Below are 24,097 nucleotides of genomic sequence, written 5' to 3' on the forward strand. Positions count from 1 at the left end.
CATATATACTTCTTCCTCTAATTCACCATGGAGGAAAGCATTTTTAACATCAAGTTACTGTAGACTCCATCCCAGGTTCACAGCACAAGAGAGGATAACCCTGATAGTGTTCATTTTTGCAACCGGCGCAAAAGTCTCCAAATAGTCTATCCCATATGTTTGTGTAAACCCGCGAGCAACCAGCCTTGCTTTGAAGTGGTCAATAGTGCCATCCGCTTTTTGTTTAATCACAAATACCCACTTGCAGCCCACAGTCTTCTTTTGTGGTGGAAGAGTAACCAGATCCCATGTACCATTCTTCTTAAGAGCTTGCATTTCTTCGACCATAGCCTCTTTCCACCTAACATCTGCAAATGCCTCCTGCCAAGTCTGTGGTATGGAAACAGAAGATAAAGAGGAAACAAAAGCATGAAATGAGGGGGACAAAGATTCATACGAAACAACCTGAGAGATTGGATGTTGCGTACAAGATCTTTTTCCCTTCCTAAGGGCAATGGGTAAATCAAGTGATGGATCAGAAATAATAGGAGCAGAATGTGAATGTGGAGGATCAGAAATATTACCAGAGGAAGTCTCATTCAGTCCTGGTTCAGAGGGCAACTCTTGGTTCGGTATTGCTGCAGTGGTGGGCTGTATTTGCCCCTTTTTCTTTCGATAATATTGCTGCTTAAAGTCTTTCTCTGGCTGAATCTGCTGCTGCTCCCCCTGGACAGCATCATCTTCTAAAGGTACATGATAATTATCAATGGGCTCATGGACGGAAGGAGGAATATGGATCGGCACATCTTCTAGAGGTGGTGTAGACTCCCCCTAAAGAGGTGCCGAAAAGGGAAAGAAAGCCACAGCCTCATGAAAAACATCCATGGAAACGAAAAAACGACGAGAGGAGGGATGATAACATTTATAACATTTTTGGGTAGGGGAATAACCAAGAAAAATACAGCGGAGACCGCGAGGATCAAGCTTACCATGGGCATAGTGGTTACGCACAAAACACACACAGCCAAAAACCTTAGGAGGAATGATGTAAGAAGAAGAACCCCTTAAAAGATCAAGAGGAGATTTATAGTCAAGGATCCGAGAGGGCATTCTATTAATAAGATAAGCTGCTGTTAAAACAGCCTCGCCCCAAAAATGAGAGGGAACATGCATTTCAAACATAATGGAGCGAGCAACATCAAGAAGATGCCTATTCTTGCGTTCAGCCACTCCATTTTGAGGTGGAGTGTCGACGCAACTAGTCTGATGAATAATACCTTGAGTTACAAGAAATAATTGGAATGCCCCATCTAAATATTCACGACCATTGTCACTCCGAAGAGTTTGAATGGTGACCTGAAACTGAGTTTTAACCATGCTATAAAGGACCTTAAAGCAAGAAAACACTTCACTTTTGTGCCTCATTAAATAAACCCAAGTGGTGCGTGTGTAACAATCAATAAACGTGACAAACCACTTAAAACCAGAAATAGAAGAGGTGCGTGAGGGACCCCAAACATCAGAATGAATCATAGAAAAAGGTTTGGAACATCTTTTATTTGAACTAGAATAAATAGAACGAGTTTGTTTTGCAAAAACACAGGCCTCACATAATAAAGATTGAGGATTACAGTGCTGAAATAAAGTAGGAAAAATCTTAGCTAATGTTCCTAAAGGTGGATGGCCCAATCGACGATGCCAACAATGTAATTCAGAGAGATGATGGTCAGCGGAAGTAGCAATAAGTGCCTGTCCAGACTTGGCAGCAGCAGTACTACAGATAAGATCATCGTCGAGCAAATAAAGTCCACCATGCATTCTACCCGCTCCAATCGTTCTCCCTGTCCCCAAGTCCTGAAAGACACAATGAGAAGGATAAAAAACAGCTTTACAATTGAGGTCAGATGTTAAACTACTGATATAAAGCAAATTAGAAGTTAATTTAGGAACATGCAAGACAGAGGACAAAGATAAAGAAGGAAAACAATGGACAGCTCCCTTCCCGGAGATAGAGGAAAGAGAGCCATTTGCGATTTTGATTTTATCTTTGCTTGAAGAAGGAGAATAACGAAAAAATAAATTTGATGTACTAGTCATGTGATCAGTGGCTCCGGAATCGATTATCCAAGGATGAGATAATGCCGAAACACACTGACCGACAAAAGAAATACCTGGTTGGGAGAAAACAAGGTTGGATTCAGAAGAGGGAACCACATTCGAGGTAGAGGCAGATGTAGATGGAGATGTGAGAGACCCAAGATTGGTCATCATACGACGAAATACAGCAAGCTCCTCTGCAGAAAGAGTGGCATTAGGGGCTGGTTCAGTAGCTTCAGAAATGTTGGCCTGTGCACCACCACGATTACCACGACCCCGGCCACGGCCACGGCCACGGCCACAACCACGACCACGACCACGACCATCAGAAGAATCAGATGGCCGACCATGCAATTTCCAGCAAAATCCACAGTATGTCGTTCTTTTCCACAATGGGTACATTTAAGAGGTTCCTTCTCAGACGAGGAATGGGTACCAGTATTAGAAGAACCACCCCCAAAAGTTGTTAAAGCTGATCTCTCTGGCTGGGTAGGTGGTAACATAGTGGAACGACGAGTATCCTCCAGTTGAATCATAGAGTAGGCTTGCTCCAAATTGGGAAAAAGGGAACGATTCAAAACTTGAGACCGAAGCTGATCATGCTCCACAATAAGTCCAGTCAAAAAAGTATAAACTCTGAATTTATCCTCCCTTTGCTGAAATTTGGTAATATTGGAAGGGCAATCAAGTTGAAAGTTGTCATAGTAATCAAGCTCTTGCCATAGACTACGGAGTTCAGAGTAGTATTGGGACAAAGTAAGTTCACCCTATTTAGTTGCATGGAGTTTTCTTTGAATATCATAAACCTGTGCATCATTCCGTACCTGGGAATATGTATCTTTAGCAGCCTTCCAGAGTTTTGCTGCTGTATCAAGCAGTACATAGCCACGGGCAATGGATGGAGTCATAGCACTGAGGAGAATGGACATAACCAGGGAGTTATTGGAACTCCACTTATCTTGTAATGGACCAGCATCACGTGGCTTAACAGTAGTCCCATATATATAGCCCTTATAGCCCCTTGAATCAATGGAGAGAAATACTGATGTAGACCAGAGTAAATAATTTGTACTACCGAGCTTCACAGGGCTGACAGGAAAGGAGGGATAATCGTGATGATTCCCTTGTGTGACAGATGGGCCAGTGGATACCAAAGTAGAGTCCTCTGAATCAGGCATACTGATGAGGCTATCGACCAACAATTAAGAGTCCAAAAAATACAGAGATGATGTTCCAAAAAATTTCAGATATGAAATCTTCAAAAATAGTCTCGGTGCTGTTGAAGAAAACCTGATCCCTTGTGGTGTCGATCTTAAAGTGCTGAAATCTGATGGGAAAAAATTTAAGATGAAGACCAGAAGAGACCTGGAGTGCCGAGAACCAAAAAAAACTGGAACTGTTGAATATCGAGTCCAAAAAAGGCAGAACTGTTGAACTGTTGAGTATCGAGTCCAAAAAAAAATCCTGCAGATGTGCATTCTTCAAAAAATAATTCTGCAGATGTTTAATCTGTAAAAACTGAGTCAGCAGATCTTCAAACTTCCAAAAAACTGATCTCAGTTTGTATGGAGATCATAAAAAATTGGAAAAGAAAAGGAGGTAATGGCTAGGGCAGGTACTAGATCATATTAGATCACCTCCAAGTACCGCCCTCATGGGAGAGAAGAGACCTTAGGAGAAGAGAGTCTCGGTTTAGGGTTTTAAGAGGACTAGGTTAATCGATCTAAGAGATCGATCTTTAAGAAGGCAGAGATGGGAAAAGGAGGGAGAAGGCAGAGATCGATTTGAATTTAGGAACTTATTTCTTAGGTATCGATAGTAGCTCTGATACCATGAAGAAACAATTGAATGGAATGAATGGAATGGCTTGTCGATATGAGTCATATGACACAGCCCTCCATGATTTATTTATAATAATTCTGGAGAGAATTCCAGAATATTCAAATTACAATAATACCCCAATAGGATAGGGTAAAACAATTAGAACATAAATAGAACACAACATGTTACAATAATACCCATATTCCAACAACCTCGTTCGAAAATTTTGGATATTTCGGCCAGGCCGAGCCGAGACGAGATGCTATGTCGAACTGAGAAAATGCAATATTTCTGAAATTTCGGTCTAAAAAATGCATTGTTTTGTCGAAATTTTGGTTATTTCAGCATTTTACCCAGACCGAGATATAGGTCGAGATCTTTTTGGTGTCGACTATGGTCTCGTCTTGAGCATAGTACTATATCTCGCGATATATCGATATCTCGGGCCTACCGAGAAATCCGAAATATCCGAGATATCGCGAAATATGACCGAAATATTGCATTTTTTCTGCAATATTTCGGGGGTCCATCTCGGGGGGTATTTGGCTATATCTAGGCCTGAAACTTCATGGACAGCCTTATTTAAGCTTAATAAACACATTTAAACCATAAAATTGTAAAAATGTGAATTCAAATTGGTGTTTTGGGCTTGCACCCTTGATTGACATATAGTCGCCGACCTTAATGTATAAATAGTTAAATACACATAGATTAGGCAGTTAATAATTAATAATAGTATTTAACTTCATCACATATCAAGTTAAAGCCAATACACATTGATGAGTGCCATGATTCTCATAAACTCCATAATATTCAATAACTCGCTTAAAGCCTTAAAGGCAATACACTAAGTGTCAAAGTTAGTAAGTCACAAGACTCGCAACTCGCAAGTCACAACTCACAAGTTCATAGATCAATGAAATCACAACTTAAGTTACAAATTACAAGTGCTAAACTGCTAATAGTAGTTGCTGTGCCTCCCTGGATCAATCCCACTCATGCCTCGCTAGAGTCGACGTCCATTGCTCTCTGTTTGAAGGACATATGTAGACCACGGTATAGAATCGGAGAAGAAACGAGTGTAGTCATCCACAAGTGTCACGTAAATGGAATCATCAACATACTGTAGGTAACCTATCCTAGGATATAAACTAGGGTGACCAATCGATCCAGTCCGTGAAGAAGATGATCCACTGTGATATGATGTTGGCGCCGGCGCAAGAGGCGATGGCATTGGCTGCATGTATGGCTGGTGAGGTTGGTAGCTAGGTCTGCTAGGGTATGCAAAGATGTTATCTACAAAAGATGATCCAGTATGTCCCTGGGACTGGGACTGGTAGTCATAGTCCCCTACCCCACTAAACTACCCATATGATGATGATCCATATCCATATCCACCGTAAGGTTGTGATGCACCATAATCCAATGCCAATGGAGTGGTATGTGCGAAAATTAAAATAATTATTTAAGAGCAGAAAAATAAATCCGACACCGTGAAGCCGTAGATTGGCCATTGGTGTCTAACATATATTTAATTCATTACCATCTAAGTCATATTACCCCTAATTATTTCCTATTTTAATTGTAGGAAAATGAATTTTTAAAACCAGAAAATTAAAAAAAAAAAATACATATGGAAAAAAAAATTTCGACACCGTGAGGCTATAGATCGGCCTCCGGTGTCTAACATATATTAATATCATCACCATCCAACAAAATTTGTACATAGTCTTTTCAAAAAAATAGTTTTAGAGGAATAGAATTTACCTTAAATAGTGGAAAAAAGCTTGGATGATAAGCTTGGATGAAGAGCTTAGATGACCCTCCGATGAGTTTACCGGCGAAAATCCGACAACAATGTGCTTGAACAATGGCTAGAGTGTTGGATGAGAGCTTGGAAGAGTGGAAGAATAGGCAAAAGACTGAAATTCCTTAGCAAATGCAGCTCTCGGTCGAAATATGGACCGAAATCTGCGAAATATTGTATTAAAGCCCCCTTTCACGTGACACTTTAAGCCAAAATACCATATTTCGTCGATATCTCACGAGATAACGAGATATCGTCGATATCTCACGAGATATCGTCGATATCTCACGATATCTCATGAGATATTGACGAAATATGATATTTTTTCATTTCGACCAGATTTCGCATCTCGGTAAGCTCGAGATATACGAAATTAAGCGATATTTCGGCGAAATATCGCGAGATTTTGAACCATGGTCTTGAGAGCTGCCGAAACCGAGAAAATAGTGAGATCTCATACCATGTACTGCAAAGGGGGATCATATTCCCTGGTCAAACCACTCTTCCTTCCATTGGACCCCCTTCCCGTTCAGTGCAAAGTGAGAATATTTTGTAGAACTGCGGTCCACAGGAAGAAACAAATCCTATGAGGGACTTTGTGGTTGGAAAGCACTTATACAGGAAAGCTGAGCCCCCTCAGTAAGTAGTGCTTTGTTGTTTTCTTCTTTTATCTTTTGCATCAACACCATCCCCTAGAAAATTTCTGATAATGTTTTTAATGCAAAAGTCGACCTTGAACCAGGGAAGAACCAGTGAGAGATCGATTGCAGCCAGGATCAACACTATAAGGAAGAACAAATTGAATATAATTGAAACTTTATTGCTTTTTTTTTTTTTTTTGTTTACATATGAAAAAAGAAACATAAAAGGAGAAAAAGAAGAAGAAGGGGATATAGAATGGGGGATAGGATCACCTCTCTCAGCCCTCGTCTTGTCACCCAAGGCCTCTCACCCATGGTCCTTCACCGTTGCTGCGTCTTACAACTTCAACCATAACTCTTTTCTATTCAATCTCTGTCCTCTTCTCAGCCTCATACTCTTATTTATAATAACCCAATTAAAAATCAATGCAGTCCCAATCTAATTAAGAAATTAAATAAATCTAGAGAAGGAAACTACTAATTAATAAAACCTATAAAATCTAGGTGCCATACATCAAAATAGAAACTTCTATTTTTAGAACAAAATAAAAATAGTGACAAACTAAAATTAGAAACTTAAACCTACTTCTAAATCTGAAAATAGAAACAAAACATTGGCAGCATTAGGATAGAAGCTTTCTCCACTTTGATGGGCCCACAAGATCTTCTAAAAACCATCTCCACACAAGGCAAATATGGGCTCTGACACTGTTCACGTGAACAGTACCATGAACAGTGTTTGGTCTTTTTTTCTTCATATTTCGATCTACATCAGTTTTCCATATATGTGTTTGTTTTTGATACATACACTGGAGCATTTAACATAGAGATTAAATGAACCGGAATGATGTTCAAAGTGCTTTGTATTAGGGTAAGTCTTCCACCAATTAATAAATACCTCCTGTTCGATAGTCTTTTCTCCATTCATCCAATCGTTGAAATCCATACAGTAAGGGGCACTTCTTTTTTTGGGTGAATAAATAACTCATTACCAAACAGAAACGGAATACAGAGGGCCCCACATAGGGGGAGAAAAATAAAGACAAAAAGACAAACAAAGCCTGACTAAACCCTCATGAAGAAGAGGGAGCGGCCTGCAAAATAGAGGGATGAAGGCCCTAGGAGACAACAATATGTCTGTTCCTTGGTAATCAATACAATGGGTGGAGATAGAGGAAAGTTTGTTTCTAATGTCAAAGGAAATGGTGTCCCAAATCTGCTGGAAAGATCTAGAATTGGAGGTCCATTTCTTGATATTTCGCTCCATCCAAATCTGATTGATAGCGGCACTGAAGGCCGAAGGGGAGGTTTCCCACTATATCACAGATAGATGATCCGGAAAAAGACATGTCATCCCAAATCCATTCTATCTGAAAAGGAAGAATCCTTCGACTTCTAGGCTAACATATGGCTAGGACCCCTTTCCAAAAAGAAAAGGAGAGGGGTCAAGCAAAAAAGAGGTGATCTATATCTTCCACAGCATTCCAGCAAAGGCAACAGGATGGAGAGATAGGGATCTGACGATGAATGAGGAAGGACTGTGTTGGGAGGCTGATGCAGGTGCACTACCTTGGACCAATCCAAACCCGTTTGGGAACCCAGATGGAGATGAAACGGGTCCAGTTTGAGTTTTTGGAACCTAGTAGGATTTTAGGAAGTTTATTTATTTGGGAAAATATTATGCAATCTTTTATTTTGGGTAGGATACATAGGACGGTAGCTTGGTAGTTTCCTAGTTGGATATGTTTCTATTTCTGTCTTAGATTTTGCATAGGGTTTTCTTTTCCAATCTATATGTATGCTGGTGCCGATCAAAGAATCAGAGATTTGAAGAATGGAATAGTGAAGTGTTGGTAAGTGCCTGCGTAGTCAAAGTGATTGTGCGATCTTCAGGCAGTTGGAGAGAGCCTGACATACGGTGAAAATGTGACGGGGGATATGGTGTTTGAACCAGACAAGCTTGCGCCATAGAGAGTAGTAGGGGCACTTCAATTATCTCCAATAGGGGTTCCCAAATACACGGAAGGCATCTCATCAACGCTACATTCTATTGAAGAGGCTCCTATTTTCACCATAGTTAATTAAGGAGGGAAGGCGACCATGGCGTTTTAGACTGGTAAAAACCAAGGCGACAACGCCATGGTGGCAAGGCGCCCAAGGCGTCCAATGAGCCTGGACGCCCTAGGCGATGCCTTGATAATTATCATTTTCACTAGATCATGTTAATGGCTTAAAAAGTTTTCGGGGTTTCTTGAGGATGAAGAACCTGATTTAAGTCTGGTGCAAGAAAGATGAATGTCTTGTTGGCATGTTATATGTTGGAGCACTCATTAATTTTAAAGCCTTGAATTTGATCAGCTTGCTTTCAATCAACAAATAGCTAAAACCCATCCACCCTCGCAACCAAAAAATTAAAAAAAATATCTATCAGATTTTATCCAAATCTAGCTGTTAGATCTGAATCTCCTCCTCTCATCTCTTTAGTGAGTTCATCACCTGCATATTCATCTATTTGATCTGCATCGGCCTGCCCCTCGCTAATGTGATTTATAATCTTTCACCCAGCTTATGTCCTCCCATGAGTTCTCCACTGGTGGTCTTGTCTTTGAAAATGACTGCTGTGTCTTCCCTTTCCAGCATGCCAATCCTGAGTGTATCTAAAGTTAGGCCTGTTAATTAAATCTTTTAATTTCTTTTCCAAAGAACTTTTGTTTATCCCCTTCTCAGCGATATGCACCTTAAAATGAGCTATTGAAAATTACTTTTATTGTTTGTGTACCAGTTTTGTTATTGCTGTAGTTAATTTATTTTTTCTAGGACTTTTATGCCCTTCATCATGTTCAGTTTTGATCTCTTTTTTTTATTTTCTGCTTCATTTTGTTTATGACTTTTTGGGTTTTGCTTCTCTCCTATACTTCCTAAAGTCTGGGAATACGCTGTCAGATTGCAAAATTTTTACTCAATGCAGTACCCTTTTTTTTTATGGGGTTCTGAGTTAGCGTTAATTGATCCGTTTAACAGTCAAGTGAAATCTTGTTGTAAAGTTGTCAAACTCATTTGCACTTGAGCAACTCGAAATTCTGTTACCATTCAAACTTTTCCAGTTTGAAAGCTAAACTCATGCCTTCCTTTGGAGGGCTTCTTTTTCTGTTTATTTTGTTTGAAAAAAAAAAGCTGAGTGCACTCTATGATTGCACGGTTGTTACTGTATGGCCTTTTCTTGTACTGGTTGCATTTTGTGTTTTCATTAGTAGTTAAATTTCGTTTCTCTTATGTTTCCACTTGATTATTTAATCTTTACAATTTCTTCCCTTTCCCTTGGATGAGTACAAACATTTGATTTGGTCTATGTGACAGGAAGAGATCTTGCCCATGGTTCAATCTAAAAATCTTACACTATCCTTTTCATCGGAAAGCTCCATTGAGGATGAACTAACGAGAGAAAGCACTGCAGATGTCATTACAATCTTGGTGAGTGTTCATGGATTTTTGCATGTTAAAACTTTGGGAACTAAGTTCATTGTCAATGAGATTAACGCCTTGGGATTATTTCCGCGGGGTTATTTCCACATCTACAGCAACATAATCGTTGTCCCTTGATCCTGTGCTCATTAATTGTTTTGATTCGCATCTATTTATTTTTCCAATCTCATTTGTATTCAGATAAGCTATCTTGTGATGTTTGCCTACATATCTATGACTCTGGGAGATGCACCTCGTATATCTTCCTTCTACATTTCATCCAAGGTATAATTTGATCCTCAGTTTGAATTCTCTTCTATCTTGTCAGCTATTTTCAGTTTTGAAATGTATAAGCTGAGTGATTGGCCAATTATTTATAGCTTGGGGAACTTTATTATTTTATTCTGTGTTTATAGTTCTCATATTGAAGTGGAACTCCCCCCATCCCCCACCCAAAAGAACAAAACATCATTAGGTGGTTTTTTTTGGGGCCTTTCAGTTAATTTTTGTGAACCTAAAGGGCTGTATTTTCTGTTTGATTGAATGAAACTCATACTAGTCATGGTCTATGGCATCATTGGCATACAGCATAGACAGTTCATATTACATATTTGTACTTATAGTTTTCTACATGGTGGATCATTGTTGCTATTGCATTTATGGTTAGGGTAGTTAACCAGGGTCAATGTTGGGAAAATCAAGCTGATTTTTGTATAAGATTTATTTTTTTTGGGGGGGGGGGGGGGGCGGTGTTCTTTAGATGAATGTCAGATGCAGTTTTTTTTTTTTTTTTTTTAAAAGAAGAAAAAGATGCAGCTGCTAACTGTATTGAGGGGGAAAAATCGTATGCATGTAGCAGTGTGTGTGTCTAATTAGCATTTGAGTGCACAGGTGCTCAATTGTGTGTTTCTATACATGAGTAGTTGATGGAATCTTACTAATAAAAGATTAGGGAAAAAACCAGGGATGGGATTTTCATGTGCAAGACTCTTTGATTTAATTATTATCCAAGGATTATTTAAAACAAATAAGTGTGGATATCTGATCTTATCCTTGTGCATAATGTAGTTCCAGGGTCCATTTAAAAAGCAAGATATGCTTGATGGATAAATTGTGCCCACCCGCAATTGGGGTTTTTGGAAAAAGTTAATTAGGGATTCTTTGTGTTAGATTTGGTTTCCAAATGATGAGGCCACTGTGCATAGTTTCCTGAAAAAACCAAATAGGATTTCAAACACAAAAGAAAACAGACTTAGGGTTATCTGAACTTGATGTAGTTCAAAGAAAGAAGAAGTGAAGAGAGCCCAGCAAGCCTAGCTCATCAAGCAGCCCAGTTTGGGCCCTTGTGGTTGAGCTTGGTCTACTTAATGGGCCAGACTTGAGCCCATCATTTAGTCCTTTTAAGTATTCCATGTGTGGGGGCTTATTTACTAGTTTCTATTTTGCTTATTAGTTGTTGCTACAAGTAATTAGTTTCTCTTTTGGTTATTTGGTAGCAATAGGTTAGTTTCTATTTAAGTTATTTCTATTTTTCAGTTGTTTAATCTAAAAGAATCCATTACTACAAATTGTGCACCTCTTCTAGTTTCTATTTGTGCTACTTTAACAAGAGGTAGCACCACTCTTTATTTAAAGTGGTCATAGAACCCTACCCACAATTCTGAAGTTAAAAAAAAACACAAAAAAAAAAGTGATCGGCTTGAGCCTTGTTTTCTTTGAGAGACAGAGGTGGGGGTGACTGGTGAGAGACTGACCAAGGCCATAGGTGAGAGGTCTTGTTCATATCGTTTCTTTCCAAATTTTATCTTTTGGTTATAAATGTTTTAGTTCTATGCAACTTACTGTGGTACTTTTGACTTTGTTTTGTTGCTATTTTTTTTTTGGTGAATAAAAAATTCATTACCAAAACCTCAAAGGGGAAGAGAAAGAAGGGAGGGGGGGAGAATACTCAGGGAAGAAGGGGGGGCGGGAGGGGTAATAAACAAAGCCTCAAGCCGTAGGAGGAGCCATAGGCTGCAAAAAAGAAATATTTAGACCCCAGGAAACAACAAATGCCTGTTCCTTGTGGAGTCAATAATAGAACCATGAGGGAACATGAGAAGTCTTTTATTGCTATTCGAATGCTATTGATGGTATAAACTGCTGCATGCATGTTGTTCTTGCATGTAGAGTTTCTGCTGATCAATAGAGGGCTTGAGGTTCTACTGTTTTGCATAATTCAACCAGGTTTAGACTGTCTGATCATCAGATTGATACAAGATTTGGAAGAGTTGTTCTGTGCCTAAAGCAAGGAACTAAATCTTGATTTCAAGGCCAGTTTCGACTGTGGCCGAAACTAAGATTTCCCAGGTTTCACCCAAAACTAGGTCAAAACCTGGTATTTTTCCAGCAGACTCAAAACTGAGGTCTCGAGGCCCAGAACTTTTTTTTTTACCTGTTTTTTTCAGCATTTTACACCTATTCCATTAGTTAGTTTCCTAAAAAAGCTACCCAAAATGGTACTTGTGGTTTCGACCCAAGTTTTGTTACAGTTGTGAGAAGTTATGTAAGGGGAGTTTGGGAACTAGCCTTTTGTCTAGCTGCCCCATTATGTATTTTTCAACTTTTCTCGTTTCTAACTTTTAACCTCCCAAGGGAGGTGTATGTAATATTCTTATTTGTAGTAATGAAGTAATATAGTGTCCGCTTGATAACCTTACTGCTGTTTCTGTGCTGGAACTGTGCTGAGAAACAGCAGAACAGTTTTTTCCATTTTCTGTGCTGAGAAACCGTTTTTGACCCACTTGGTAAACTTGTTTTGGAAAACATTTCCAGAAGACACCTAAACAGGTCAGAGATCAATGGCCCCAGAATTTGCAGGGGGGATTTCTGGGTTTTCAAGGACTGAAACCTATGAAGTGAAATTGGACCTAATGAGCCAGCAACCAACAGGCTCTGGCACACACCATTATGTAACAGAAAGAAATTGACAAAAAAAACTCATACACAAGATCCATTGATAAGTTATAGATGCTCTGACACCGGCATTGTTTGATGAAGAAATATGAATAAACATCAGAATCTCAGATACATAAAAATCAAAAATCAATTTGAGTTTTAGCTTCAATGAATAACCAAGGGCTAAACAAGCAAAACTCATACACAAGATCCATTGATACATAGGTACAGAGACATGGATTAAACAAATTTGAAGAAGAAAAAAAGGAAGCATACCTCCCAGCATAGAACTAAATCTCGCGAAATCTCGGTCGAGATCTCGAATATTTCGAGTATCTCGACCTGACCGAAACGAAACAACAGTTCGAATAAAAAAAATGCAAAAACTCGATCGAAATTTCGACCATCTTGCGATATCTCAAGACAAAATCAAAATCTCGCGAGATATCGAGATTCTTTTTTCAAAAGTAGTTTTATAAATACCCAAACTCGTAATTTCGACCGAGCTTTAACAAGCTCTGGTTTTTAGGGTTTTTTTCTCCTTGTTCTTCATCCTTTCACTTCTCCTTGTTGATTTTTGCACCGGCCTTCGAATCTTCGCCGCATCTACGCTGGAGAACACACCATTAGCACATTTGTGAAGCTTTTCCACTATTTCAGGTAAAATCAATTTCTCCAAAAATGCTTTTTTGAAAGAAGCCTGATCAAACTTGTTTGTTTGTGATGAAATTAATATATGTTAGACACCGGAGGCCGATCTACAACCTCACGGTGTCGAAATTTTTTTCTATATATATTATTTTTTTTATTTTTCTGCTTCAAAAATTTGATTTTCTTACAACAAGAATGTAAAAAAAATAGGGGTTATATACATTGTATGGTGATCAATTAAATATCTTCTCCATCCATTTTTAGTTTTGAGTACGACTCCCACTCATAGGGACATAGTGGATCATCTTTTTTAGATGACATATTTCCCTACCCAACCCACCAGCCATAGCCGTATATGCTCCCAGAGGTGTCATATCATAGTGGATCAGTGGGTAGTACTTCTTTACAGTTTGACCCAAATCCTAGGTTAGGTTACCTTCAGCATGTTGATGATGCAATTTACATGGCCACTGTAGATGACTACACTCGTTTCTTCTCCCATACTATGACGTGACATTCATTTATCTTACAGTCGGAGAACAATGCACGTCGGCTCCATCGAACTATGAGTGGGGTCGATCCTGGACGTCGGAGTAATTATTATTAGAATATTTGTAAACATTTAAGTCACTAGATGACTGCTTGACTTGTATTCGACTATTGGGGATATTGACATATTGATATCATCTTTTTAACTTGTTATTTACTTATTGTACTTAATGTTATGACTTAAGTTATGACTTATGAGTCATTCACTTTATGTTTCCAACTTCCAAGTCAATTTACTTGTTTAAATTGCTTATTAATCATTAATTTATTATGTCCTCTAGTACTTAAAGTCTTAAACAATGTGTATGTGTAATTAACTAAGTTATACATTAGGATTCGACGGTACATTGCCAATCAATGGTGCAAATTGAAAACACCACTTTGGTTGACTATTTATGCAATATGAACATTTAAATTTGTTTATATAGCCTAAAATAGGGTTTCCATGAAGTTTCAGGCCTTAAATTGGCTTAAAACCCACCGAAATGACCTACCGAAACCATAGTTGTCATGGCGTCGCCATAGCCGCCATGGCGTCATATCGCTGGAGAAGTGGGCATATCGACCACCGATATAGATGATGTAAGAATATCGACCGATATGGCCTCCATGTCGTTGCCATGGCGCCGCCATGGACGCCATAGCACGACATATGGCCATATCGGGCGACATGGTTGTTTCAAATTATAAAACTTTATTTTTTTTAACCAGTTTTTATTTTAATGTTTTTTCCTTAACATAAAAAAAAATTAAAAAAACATCAAACAGAAAACACTAATACACTATTGACTAATACACAATCACATATTCACATCAGCAATTTTTTATTTATTTAGATGGGTTGTTTATTAGCTTTATTTACTCAATATAAATTACGTTCTTGCAATTGTTTTTTTGTTTTGTTACTTTTGTAGTCACTTTCATATGAATCATATCTCAACTCTCATGATTTTTCAACTTTATTATCAGCAAGACTATTGCTATCAATTATTTGATAATCCATGATTTCATATACACTAATGGATATTACACTTTCATGAATTAAACCATAGTAGATTAGTAGTACACTTTCATGTTAATTTTTGATGTTATAGGATATATATTATAGCATACTAAATGACATTAAAAATAGACAAAATAAAAAATAAAACATGGTCGATATGATCGCCATGGCATTGCCATGGCGGGCGACATGTCGATATATCGACATGACACCCCTCCACCGACTTGGATCGCCGTGACGATGTGACAACTATGACCGAAACATAACAAAAAAATGCAAAATTTTGATCAAAATATCCGAAATTTCAGATATTTTGGATATTTTGGTCAGCCCGAAACACCGAAACGAAACGAGTTTTCAAACTATACCTGCCAGGAGAGTTGAACCACTGGGCTACTGAGATGCTCTCCCTCCTTGCGATGGAGATGTTGTATCCCCAATGCAGCGGCCTTCAGAGCTCATGACCAAGGTATGTTCAAACTTAAAAAAAAACCTAGATCCAATCAGACACAAAGCCAGAGACAGTGAGAGAGCGAGAGAGAAAGACAGAGAGAGCAAGAGAGCGAGAGAGAAAGACAGAGACAGTGAGAGAGTGAGAGAGAAAGACAGAGAGAGCGAGAGAGCCAGAGAGAAAGACAGAGACAGCGAGAGAGCGATAGAGAAAGCCAGGAGAGATCGACATTAGAGGGTATCTGAGGTCGTCGATGGATCTAGCACGATGCCACCGTTAGGGTTTTCTTCTCAGACCCTGTGAAGAGGATGAAGCTTGTGAGAGCTGGGTAAGTTGGAAGAGTTGTTAGGTATGGATTTTTAAGACTTTTTATCGGGAACAAGTTTTCAATTTTGTGCTGAGAAACGACAGAACATGTCCAACATGTTCTGTCAAAAGTCTTCCAGGGAGCATAAACTTTGATTTATGTTTCCAAAAACAATCACAAAAAACACATCGTTATCAAGCGGGTTTTTGGGTGTTTTCCTGTTTCTCGGAACGGAAAAACACCAAAAACTATTTCTCGTAAGGTTATCAAGCGGGTACATAGGTGTTGAGTGTAGAGTCATTATACTCTTAACACATTACAACCGAATCCTCTCTCTTGTCTTCTTCTTCTTCTTCCTCCTCCAACATCTTCTCCTTCTCTTACTTACGTTCCTAAACCTAAAATCTAACTTGGTATCAGAGCTTTAGGTTTGAGAGTCATTTTTTGCTCCTCTCTTCTATTCTTTTTCTTCTCTTTGAGATCCTAGTTCACAAAGGATTTCAAGGAGAAGACTCCTATGTAAGAAATCTGTTAAAGAAGCATGAAATAGATTCGATATAACCTATTCAAGTGTTTGCAAGTGTAATTTGAGCTGTGTTAAAGCTCTCATGATGTTTTGAAGCTCACCAAGTCTCAGCTAGGGTTACCGCCAGCCACAAGTTGCAGGTTCTGCTTCTCCTTCTCTCGGCATGTGCTTGGAGCTTGGAGTAACTCACTAGGATCGTACAAGGGTCCTCTTTATGCCTCTTGTGTTTTCCCTTGATGGATGAGAACCCTATTTGAGCATATCTCATTTTTCGTGTTGCTCCTTTTCTGCCCAGGTAAAACCGATTTTGCCTTTATTTCTCGCTCTTGCCTTTTTGGTGTACAATGGGCTTCTCCCTTGGTAGAAGAATGATAATGGACACCTTGTTTGAGATCTTGGAGCTTGTTTAAGTTAGTATTACCTCTTGGAAAGTGTTAAGGACCAGCTTATACCTGTCTTCTTCCTTGCTGGAATTTCTGTTTTGTATTGGTATCCTCTATTTGGGTTGGGTGTGTACTCCCCACTTGCTGTATGTAATCTGGTTTATGGTTAAGTGTTGATTCCCATACAATATGGGTGAATCGGATACATCTGGACTTGGTTCAGGTTATTCACAGCCCACTCCAGCTGCCCCTCAGTTGGTTTATGAGAGCACACATGCACAGATTTCCTTTGTGAAGCTTGATGGCACTAGCTACTTAGACTGGTCACACTTTGTGAAGGTTTCCCTTAGGAGCAAAGGGAAACTTGGGTACATTTGTACTATTAAAGCTCCAGAGCCTGGTTCACCTACCTATGACAAATGGGAGACCGAAAACTCTACAGTCATGACATGGTTAATTTTCTCCATGACACCCGAGATTGGGAGAAGGTTTATAAGAAAAGAAACTGCCAAGGCAATCTGGGACAGTGTCTCCCAGACTTTTGATAGAGTGGGTGACTCTGCCAAGGTCTATCAGCTTCACCAAAAAATTAACTCAATGAGGCAGGGTGACAGGACCATTTCTGCGTACCATAATGCTTTTCTTAGTCTTTTGGAGGAGTATGACCACTACAGGGATCTTCACTTGACCAACCCAGAGGATGAAGCAAAGGTGTATCTGACTCTTGAAAAGAGTGTCTTCACTTTACTTGGTGGTTTGAACCCTGATTATGAGCCAATCAGGCTCCAGATTTTAGGGCCGTCCCCCTTTCCATCTCTTAGTGAGGTCTGTAGTTACTTACAGAGTGAGGAGACTCGGCGTGTTGCTATGGAACCAACACCAGCATCATCTCTTGAGAGGTCAGCTCTCAATTCTAGTTCTTTTCGAGACACCCGTGGAGGTGGTAGAGGCCAAGGGCTTAACCGTGAGGAAGACAGAGCAGTGGAGACAGTTGGTGCCAGTGGGGTTGGGAGAGACAGGTTTAAATGTGATCATTGTGGGAGAAGTAGACACACCAAGGATAGGGGTTAGTCTCTTCATGGTCGTCCTCCTGGCACACGAGGTCGTGGTGGCCGTAGAGGGGGAGCTAGAGCACACTCTGTGATGACTGAGGCAGATTCTACACAGGATCATAGTTCGAGAACTCGTTTCGTTTCGGTATTTCGAGTTGACCAAAATATCCGAAATATTCGAAATTTTGGTCGAAATATTGTTTTTTTTCTGGTATGTTTCGATAGGTCATTTCGGTGGGTTTTAGGCCAAGTTAAGGCCTGAAACTTCATGGAAACCTTATTTTAGGCTATATAAACACATTTAAATGTTCAAATTGCAAAAATAGTCACCCAAAATAGTGTTTTGGATGTGCACCATTGATTGGCAACGTACAGTCGAACCCTAATGTATAACTTAGTTAATTACACATTTACACATACACATTGTACATTAAACAAATAAATTGACTTGGAACTAAGTTGGAAACATAATGACTCATAAGTTAAGTCATAAATCATAATATTAAGTACATAAGACATCAAGTCAATAACAAGTTAACAAATAACAACTTAAGAGTTAAGATTTAAGAAGATGATATCAATTATCAAACATTCCAAATCACAATATGTCAATATCCCCAATTGTCCCGTACAAGGCTACAAGTCAAGTAGTCAACTAGTCATCATTCATCTCAAATGTTTACAAATTTGCTAATAATAACTACTCCGCCGTCCATGATCAACCCCACTCATGGTCCGCTGAAGCCGACGTGTATTGCTCTCCGACTGTAGGACAAATGCATGTCACGTCATAGTCTGGGAGAAGAAGCGAGTGTAGTCATCCACAGTGGCCATGTAAACTGCATCATCAACATGCTGAAGGTAACCTATCCTAGGATATAGGTCACCAAACTGTGAAGAAGTACTACCCACTGATCCACTATGATACGAGTCATATGACGGCTCTGGGAGCATGTACGGGTTGTACGGCTGCGGCTGGTGGGTTAGGTAGCCAGTGTAGGAAAAGAAGTCATCCACAAAAGACGATCCACTATATCCTTGTGAGTGGGAGTCATACTCAAAATTGGGAATGGATGGAGAAGATATAGGCTGCGGCCCCCAAGGGTGCTGCCCAGAATGCCCTTCGCCATATGGATGTGAATGAGATGAACCATGCTCTGATTATGCTAGAGATGGACTACTGTCTACATGAAAAGATGGGGCACAAAAATGTCCACTCGATCTACTGTCTCTATCGCCAATACTCAGTCCACCAACAGAGTCCACCAACAGAGCCAGATAGGGCATCAATGTCCATAAGCTCAGCCTGCCTACTAGTACCACTACCACGACCACTAGGACAGTACTGGCCACGCTGCTTTCTCGAGTAGGTCGAGGTGGACGATGTGGGCCGTGTGGCTGGTGTGGGGCCGGTGGGGGCACGGATTGCCTCTTGCTGCTCTTGCACCACAAACGGGACTCGAGTTCCCTCATATGCTTGACCACCATCACCATCATCATCACGTCCATCATTACCTTCATCATTACCTCCATCATCACCATCTCCACCAGGACCACCACCACCATCTCCACCAGATGACATAGACCAATCTTCATCCTCCTCATCAACACCACCAGTAGGCTGGAATGGTATGGGTGATGCGTCCCGTGCGTGTACCTCACCCTCTGCAGCCATGAAGTCATCCACATTAGCTTCTATGTGTTAGCTATCATGGGGTCAGGTCTACTTCCAGGCTGATTTAACACTGGCTCACCTCTATCCCTCACCCAATCAACAATAGGATCTTCGTCATCTGACTCCACCTGGAAAATGTCGGCGAGATCGATATTTTCCCTGATACCCTCTTGTCCCATGCGTATGTGTTGCATCTTCAACCTCAAATTATAATGCACATACACTAAGTCGAGAGTCGTTCGTAACCCAATCTATTTCTCCTCTTGGAGTGGATGAGAGAAAATGTACTCCAATTCCGTTCACACCGGATCTTGAACATGTCCGGGAGAGAACCTTGATTGCTATTTTTCTTAAATTATTTGCGAACCCCATACAACACCCACCATTCAGCTGCATTACAACAAAAGAAACATGTCACCTTCATTTCAAAAGAATAGGATATTGAATTGAGTAATGACTAATGAAGTGATGACTAATGAGTGCCGGCATCACCGCGTGTCTGGCCATGCTCTGCAGCATCGGTTCCAAAACTTCCCAGTGCATCCCTAAAAATCTTCAACTATAATCATTTGGAAAATATTTAAAATTAGTAATGACTCATTACTATTTAGTATTGAATTGAGTAATTCCAAATGAATTATAACTTATAAGACTCACCTCATTGTTGCATATCGCCTGTAATTTACTATTCGGCTCCAACTTGGCAACTACTTCTTTGACTGCATCAATAAGACTATTATTCAACCCAAGCCTATGACTGTATTGGTACTTGGGGTTCAAATAATATGCTGAAATTGACATTACATATTGACTAGTTAGTAATATATCCTACAAATTAACTTTAAAAGATGTAATTGCATAAAAAACAAAGAGTGTACACTCACTGACCTTATGCGGTGGATGCATAAGTTGATTTTCCACGCTCCTTGATAATTTTGAGAAAGTGTTTGCTACCTCGTGGATTTGCATTGTAAACACCTTCATTCATTAAGTCTATGGCAGCATATAGATGTGGCATGGTTGGTCCCTTGAGAGCAGAATCAACTATATGCAAAACCTTGACCACTGGGTCCAGAAGTTGTACCACTTTATGCAACTTAGACCAAAAGTCATCTAATGAAATTGTAGCTTATGCTTCCCTACCACCATGGGTATTGGACCCATTCCAGTTGAACCAGTTTTCAGAAGCAAACATTGATTTCAGTCGAGACTTCTTGGTCTCTATACTCTTGAGTGCAATGTAGTTGGTGGCGAATCTAGTTATGCCTGGCCTCACTAAGTAACCCCCACACTTCTCCCTCAAGAGGTTTAGTGCAAACCCATTGTTGTAGACAAAGTTGGTCATTTGCCTTGCCTTTTCCACAACATGTTGTACCAATTTGATCTTTCCCATGACCTGCAACATGAGGTCTATACAATGGGCAGCACAGGGAGTCCAAAACAACCGGTACTTATTGTTTTGCATCAACCTCTCACCGGCACTCTTGTAGTTGCTTACGTTGTCCGTTACAATTTGGACAACGTTCCCCACTCCTTCATCTTCTACCACTTCCTTCAGCAATTTGTAGATATACTTTGCATCCTTTTTCTCCTTAGATGCATCAACAAACTTCAGAAAGACTGTCCTCCCATCACAATACACCATAAAGTTGATGATGGACTTTCTTGTAGGACCAGTCCAATCATCACACATTATGGTCACCCCATAGATCTCCCACAGCCCCCTCATTTGATTGTAGTCTTCAAGCTCTCTCTTCGGCTGAGGCAAATACACATTCATAATCTCATATGGGGTGGGCCCCTTATACCCTGGGCCAGCCTCAACAATGGAATCTATCATAGTCTGATAAAAGGGGCTTTGTGCTGTGTTTGCTGGGATGGTATGGTATAACATCCACTTAGCTATAGATTCCTTCACCATACCCTTCAGATTTTTCCATGCTCCCTTGATAGTTGGTTGTTTGTTGCCTTTCTTTCTATAAACACCAGGTGCTTGGTGAAGTGCTGGGTCATCTTGTGGTGGTCGAGGCGGAGGGGGAGCTGCCCTCGTACTTTGTGATCTCCTAAAGGGATTAGGCAACCCACCTCCTCCACTTGTACCTGCTCCTCCACTACCACTAGCACCAGCTCTAGAGGTACCAGCTCCTCTACTACCACCTACTCTCTGTCTCTCGACTCTCTCCTGATCCTTATGATAACTGGCTCTGCTCATCATCTGTGCTCGTCTCCAATCCCTAGCCTCTCGCTCAGTCTCTATATCATCAGGAACATAGACATCATCACTGTCATCATCATCATCATCACGATGGCTTGATTGGCCTCCTGCTGTACACCTCACTACTTCCTCAAGATCTACTTTTGCCTTCTCTCTTTGAGCCTTCCTTTTACTCCCTCCCTTCATGTAATCAATGACAGCCCTAGATACCTCCACAGGGACCATATGACATGCGACCACTACAGGAGAATTCCCAACTAGATGTTGTTTGAGTCTAGTGGCACCACCTCTCAAAAACTGCATGTGACAATAGTTACATTGGGATTTTCTTTTATCCCCATCAATTGGAGTGCCATGCAACCATGCAATGTCACCCCTAGTGCGCCTGGGTGTGCTCCCCTCCCCCTGGGTCTGGGCCGGCTGCCTCTGCCCCTCTTGCCTCTGGCTCTGTCGTTTACCACGGTTCGCCATAATCGGACTAGTTTACTGTTGCATGAATAAAAGACAATTCATTAATCACTGAAGCACATCAATTCTTTTAGTTTAAATGTTTAAGAATTAAGATTTAAGAGCACTAACACAAGTATATAAGTATATAACTATTTAGTATTTTTCCCCTAACCCTCATATTTTTCTCATATTTAAAAACAATTTTTAAAAATATTTTTCAAATAAATATTGGCCTAGCACAACAAAATCGAAAAGATATGTAAATGGGCAGCAAATAAGAAGTATGTACAATTTACTTTTATATTTTTCAGTAATTTTAAAACAAAAACCTCATATTTTTTCTTATTTTTTGCTATTTTTTTTGAATTTTTTAAATATTTTTTATAATTTCCGAAAATTAAAATAATTAATTTTTGGCAGAAAAATATTTTTGACACCATGAGGCCATAGATCGGCTAATGGTGTCTAACATATATTTAATTCATCACCATACAATATACGTAACCCCTATTATTTTTTGATTTTTGTTGTAAATAAATCCAATTTTTGAAGTAGAAAAATAAATAAATAATATATATACCAAAAAAAAAATTCGACACCGTGAAGTCATAGATCGGCTTCCGGTGTCTAACATATATTTATTTCATTACAAACAGACATGTTGATCATGCATTTCCCTAAAAAAATCAATTTTGAGAATATGGTTTTACCTGGAATAGTGGAAAGGCTTCACAGATGTGCTAAGAAGTTTGTTCTCCAAGTGATTCTGGCGTAGATGCGGCAAGGATTCAAGTGGGAAGTAGAAGATTGAAGTAGAAATGAGCAAAAACCTTAAAAAACCAAGCAAAAGTGCCAAAGGAGGAAAAATGCTCTTTGTTTCTCAATCTCGGTTGAAATTTCGACCGAGACTGTCGAAACATGGTATTTTATACAAAGCAATTTCTCGAGATTTTTGAAATCTCGTGAGATTTTGAAAAAATCTCGAAATCTCGAGAATTTCGATCGAAATTTTGTATTTTTTTTATTCGAGGGGCCATTTCGTTTCGAGAGGGTCGAAATTCTCAAAATTCTCAAAATCTCGATCGAGATTTCGTGAGATTTTGAACTATGCACAGGATGACTCCACTTTGGCAAATGCAGTGTTTTGCAGGGTCATGTCACAGCTGAGCATATCTCCTGCACCCCCAATGGCCAGCTCTTCTTCATCCTTAGCTTTGCAGGTCTCCACCTCCGCTTCTACTATAACCCACTCTTGGGTCATTGACTCTGGTGCCACTGACCACATGATTGGTACGTCCCATTATTATGCTTTCTACACCATTTGCTCTGGTAAGGATAAGGTTAGGGTAGCTAACGGCTCCCTTTCCTCTATATCTGGTAAGGGTAGTATCCCTGTTATATCATCTATTTCCCTTACTTCCGTTCTTCATGTCCCTAACCTCACACTTAATCTTTTATCTGTGAGTCACTTGACTAAATCTCTGAACTGTTGTATCACACTTTTTCCTTCTCACCGTCTTTTTCAGGATTTGGTAACAAAGAGGATTATTGGTAGTGGATGTGAGGAGCAAGGCCTTTACCTTTTGACCTTTTTTTGCGCACAACTCAGTCCTATGTGTGTGGATGTAATGATAGTAGTTCTGTGGAGTCTGTTATGTTATGGTATCATCGTCTTGGCCATCCATCTTTTGTTGTAATGAGGAAACAATTGCCTCACTTATTTTCTTCTATTGCTTCTACTCTTGTTTTTCAATGTGAACCATGTATGTTGCCAAACATTATTGTGCTTCTTATCCATATCATGGTAATAGAATTGTTGCTCCTTTCCATGTTGTGTATACTGATGTTTGGGGACCTTTGCCTACTACCTCTTTATTTGGCTATTGTTATTTTGTGTCATTTGTTGATGATTTTTCTTGTACTATTTGGACTGTTCTTATGAAACATAAAAGTGATGTTTATGATGCATTTCAGAATTTTTATTAGATGATTCTTACTTAGTTTGATAAAAGAGGGGAATACATGTTTGGTAGCCTCCAAGCATTCTTTACTACTAATGGCATTATCCATCAGCTCGCGTGTGTTGACACA

At 39.7% G+C, this 24,097-nt stretch overlaps 1 protein-coding gene across 2 annotated transcripts in view; it reads left to right on the forward strand.

Annotated features, from left to right (window-relative positions):
• The window catches only part of LOC122662175 (NPC intracellular cholesterol transporter 1-like), a 179,895-nt gene that overhangs the window by 65,356 nt on the left and 90,442 nt on the right, over positions 1-24,097 (forward strand). For both annotated transcript variants that reach the window (XM_043857743.1, XM_043857744.1), the window contains exons 16-17: positions 9,703-9,816; positions 10,009-10,092. In XM_043857743.1, coding sequence (XP_043713678.1) covers positions 9,703-9,816; positions 10,009-10,092 — 198 coding nt within the window. The remainder of the gene's footprint in view (positions 1-9,702; positions 9,817-10,008; positions 10,093-24,097) is intronic.

The sequence above is a fragment of the Telopea speciosissima genome, chromosome 5 (genome assembly GCF_018873765.1).
Source record: "Telopea speciosissima isolate NSW1024214 ecotype Mountain lineage chromosome 5, Tspe_v1, whole genome shotgun sequence".
Taxonomy (NCBI): domain Eukaryota; kingdom Viridiplantae; phylum Streptophyta; class Magnoliopsida; order Proteales; family Proteaceae; genus Telopea; species Telopea speciosissima.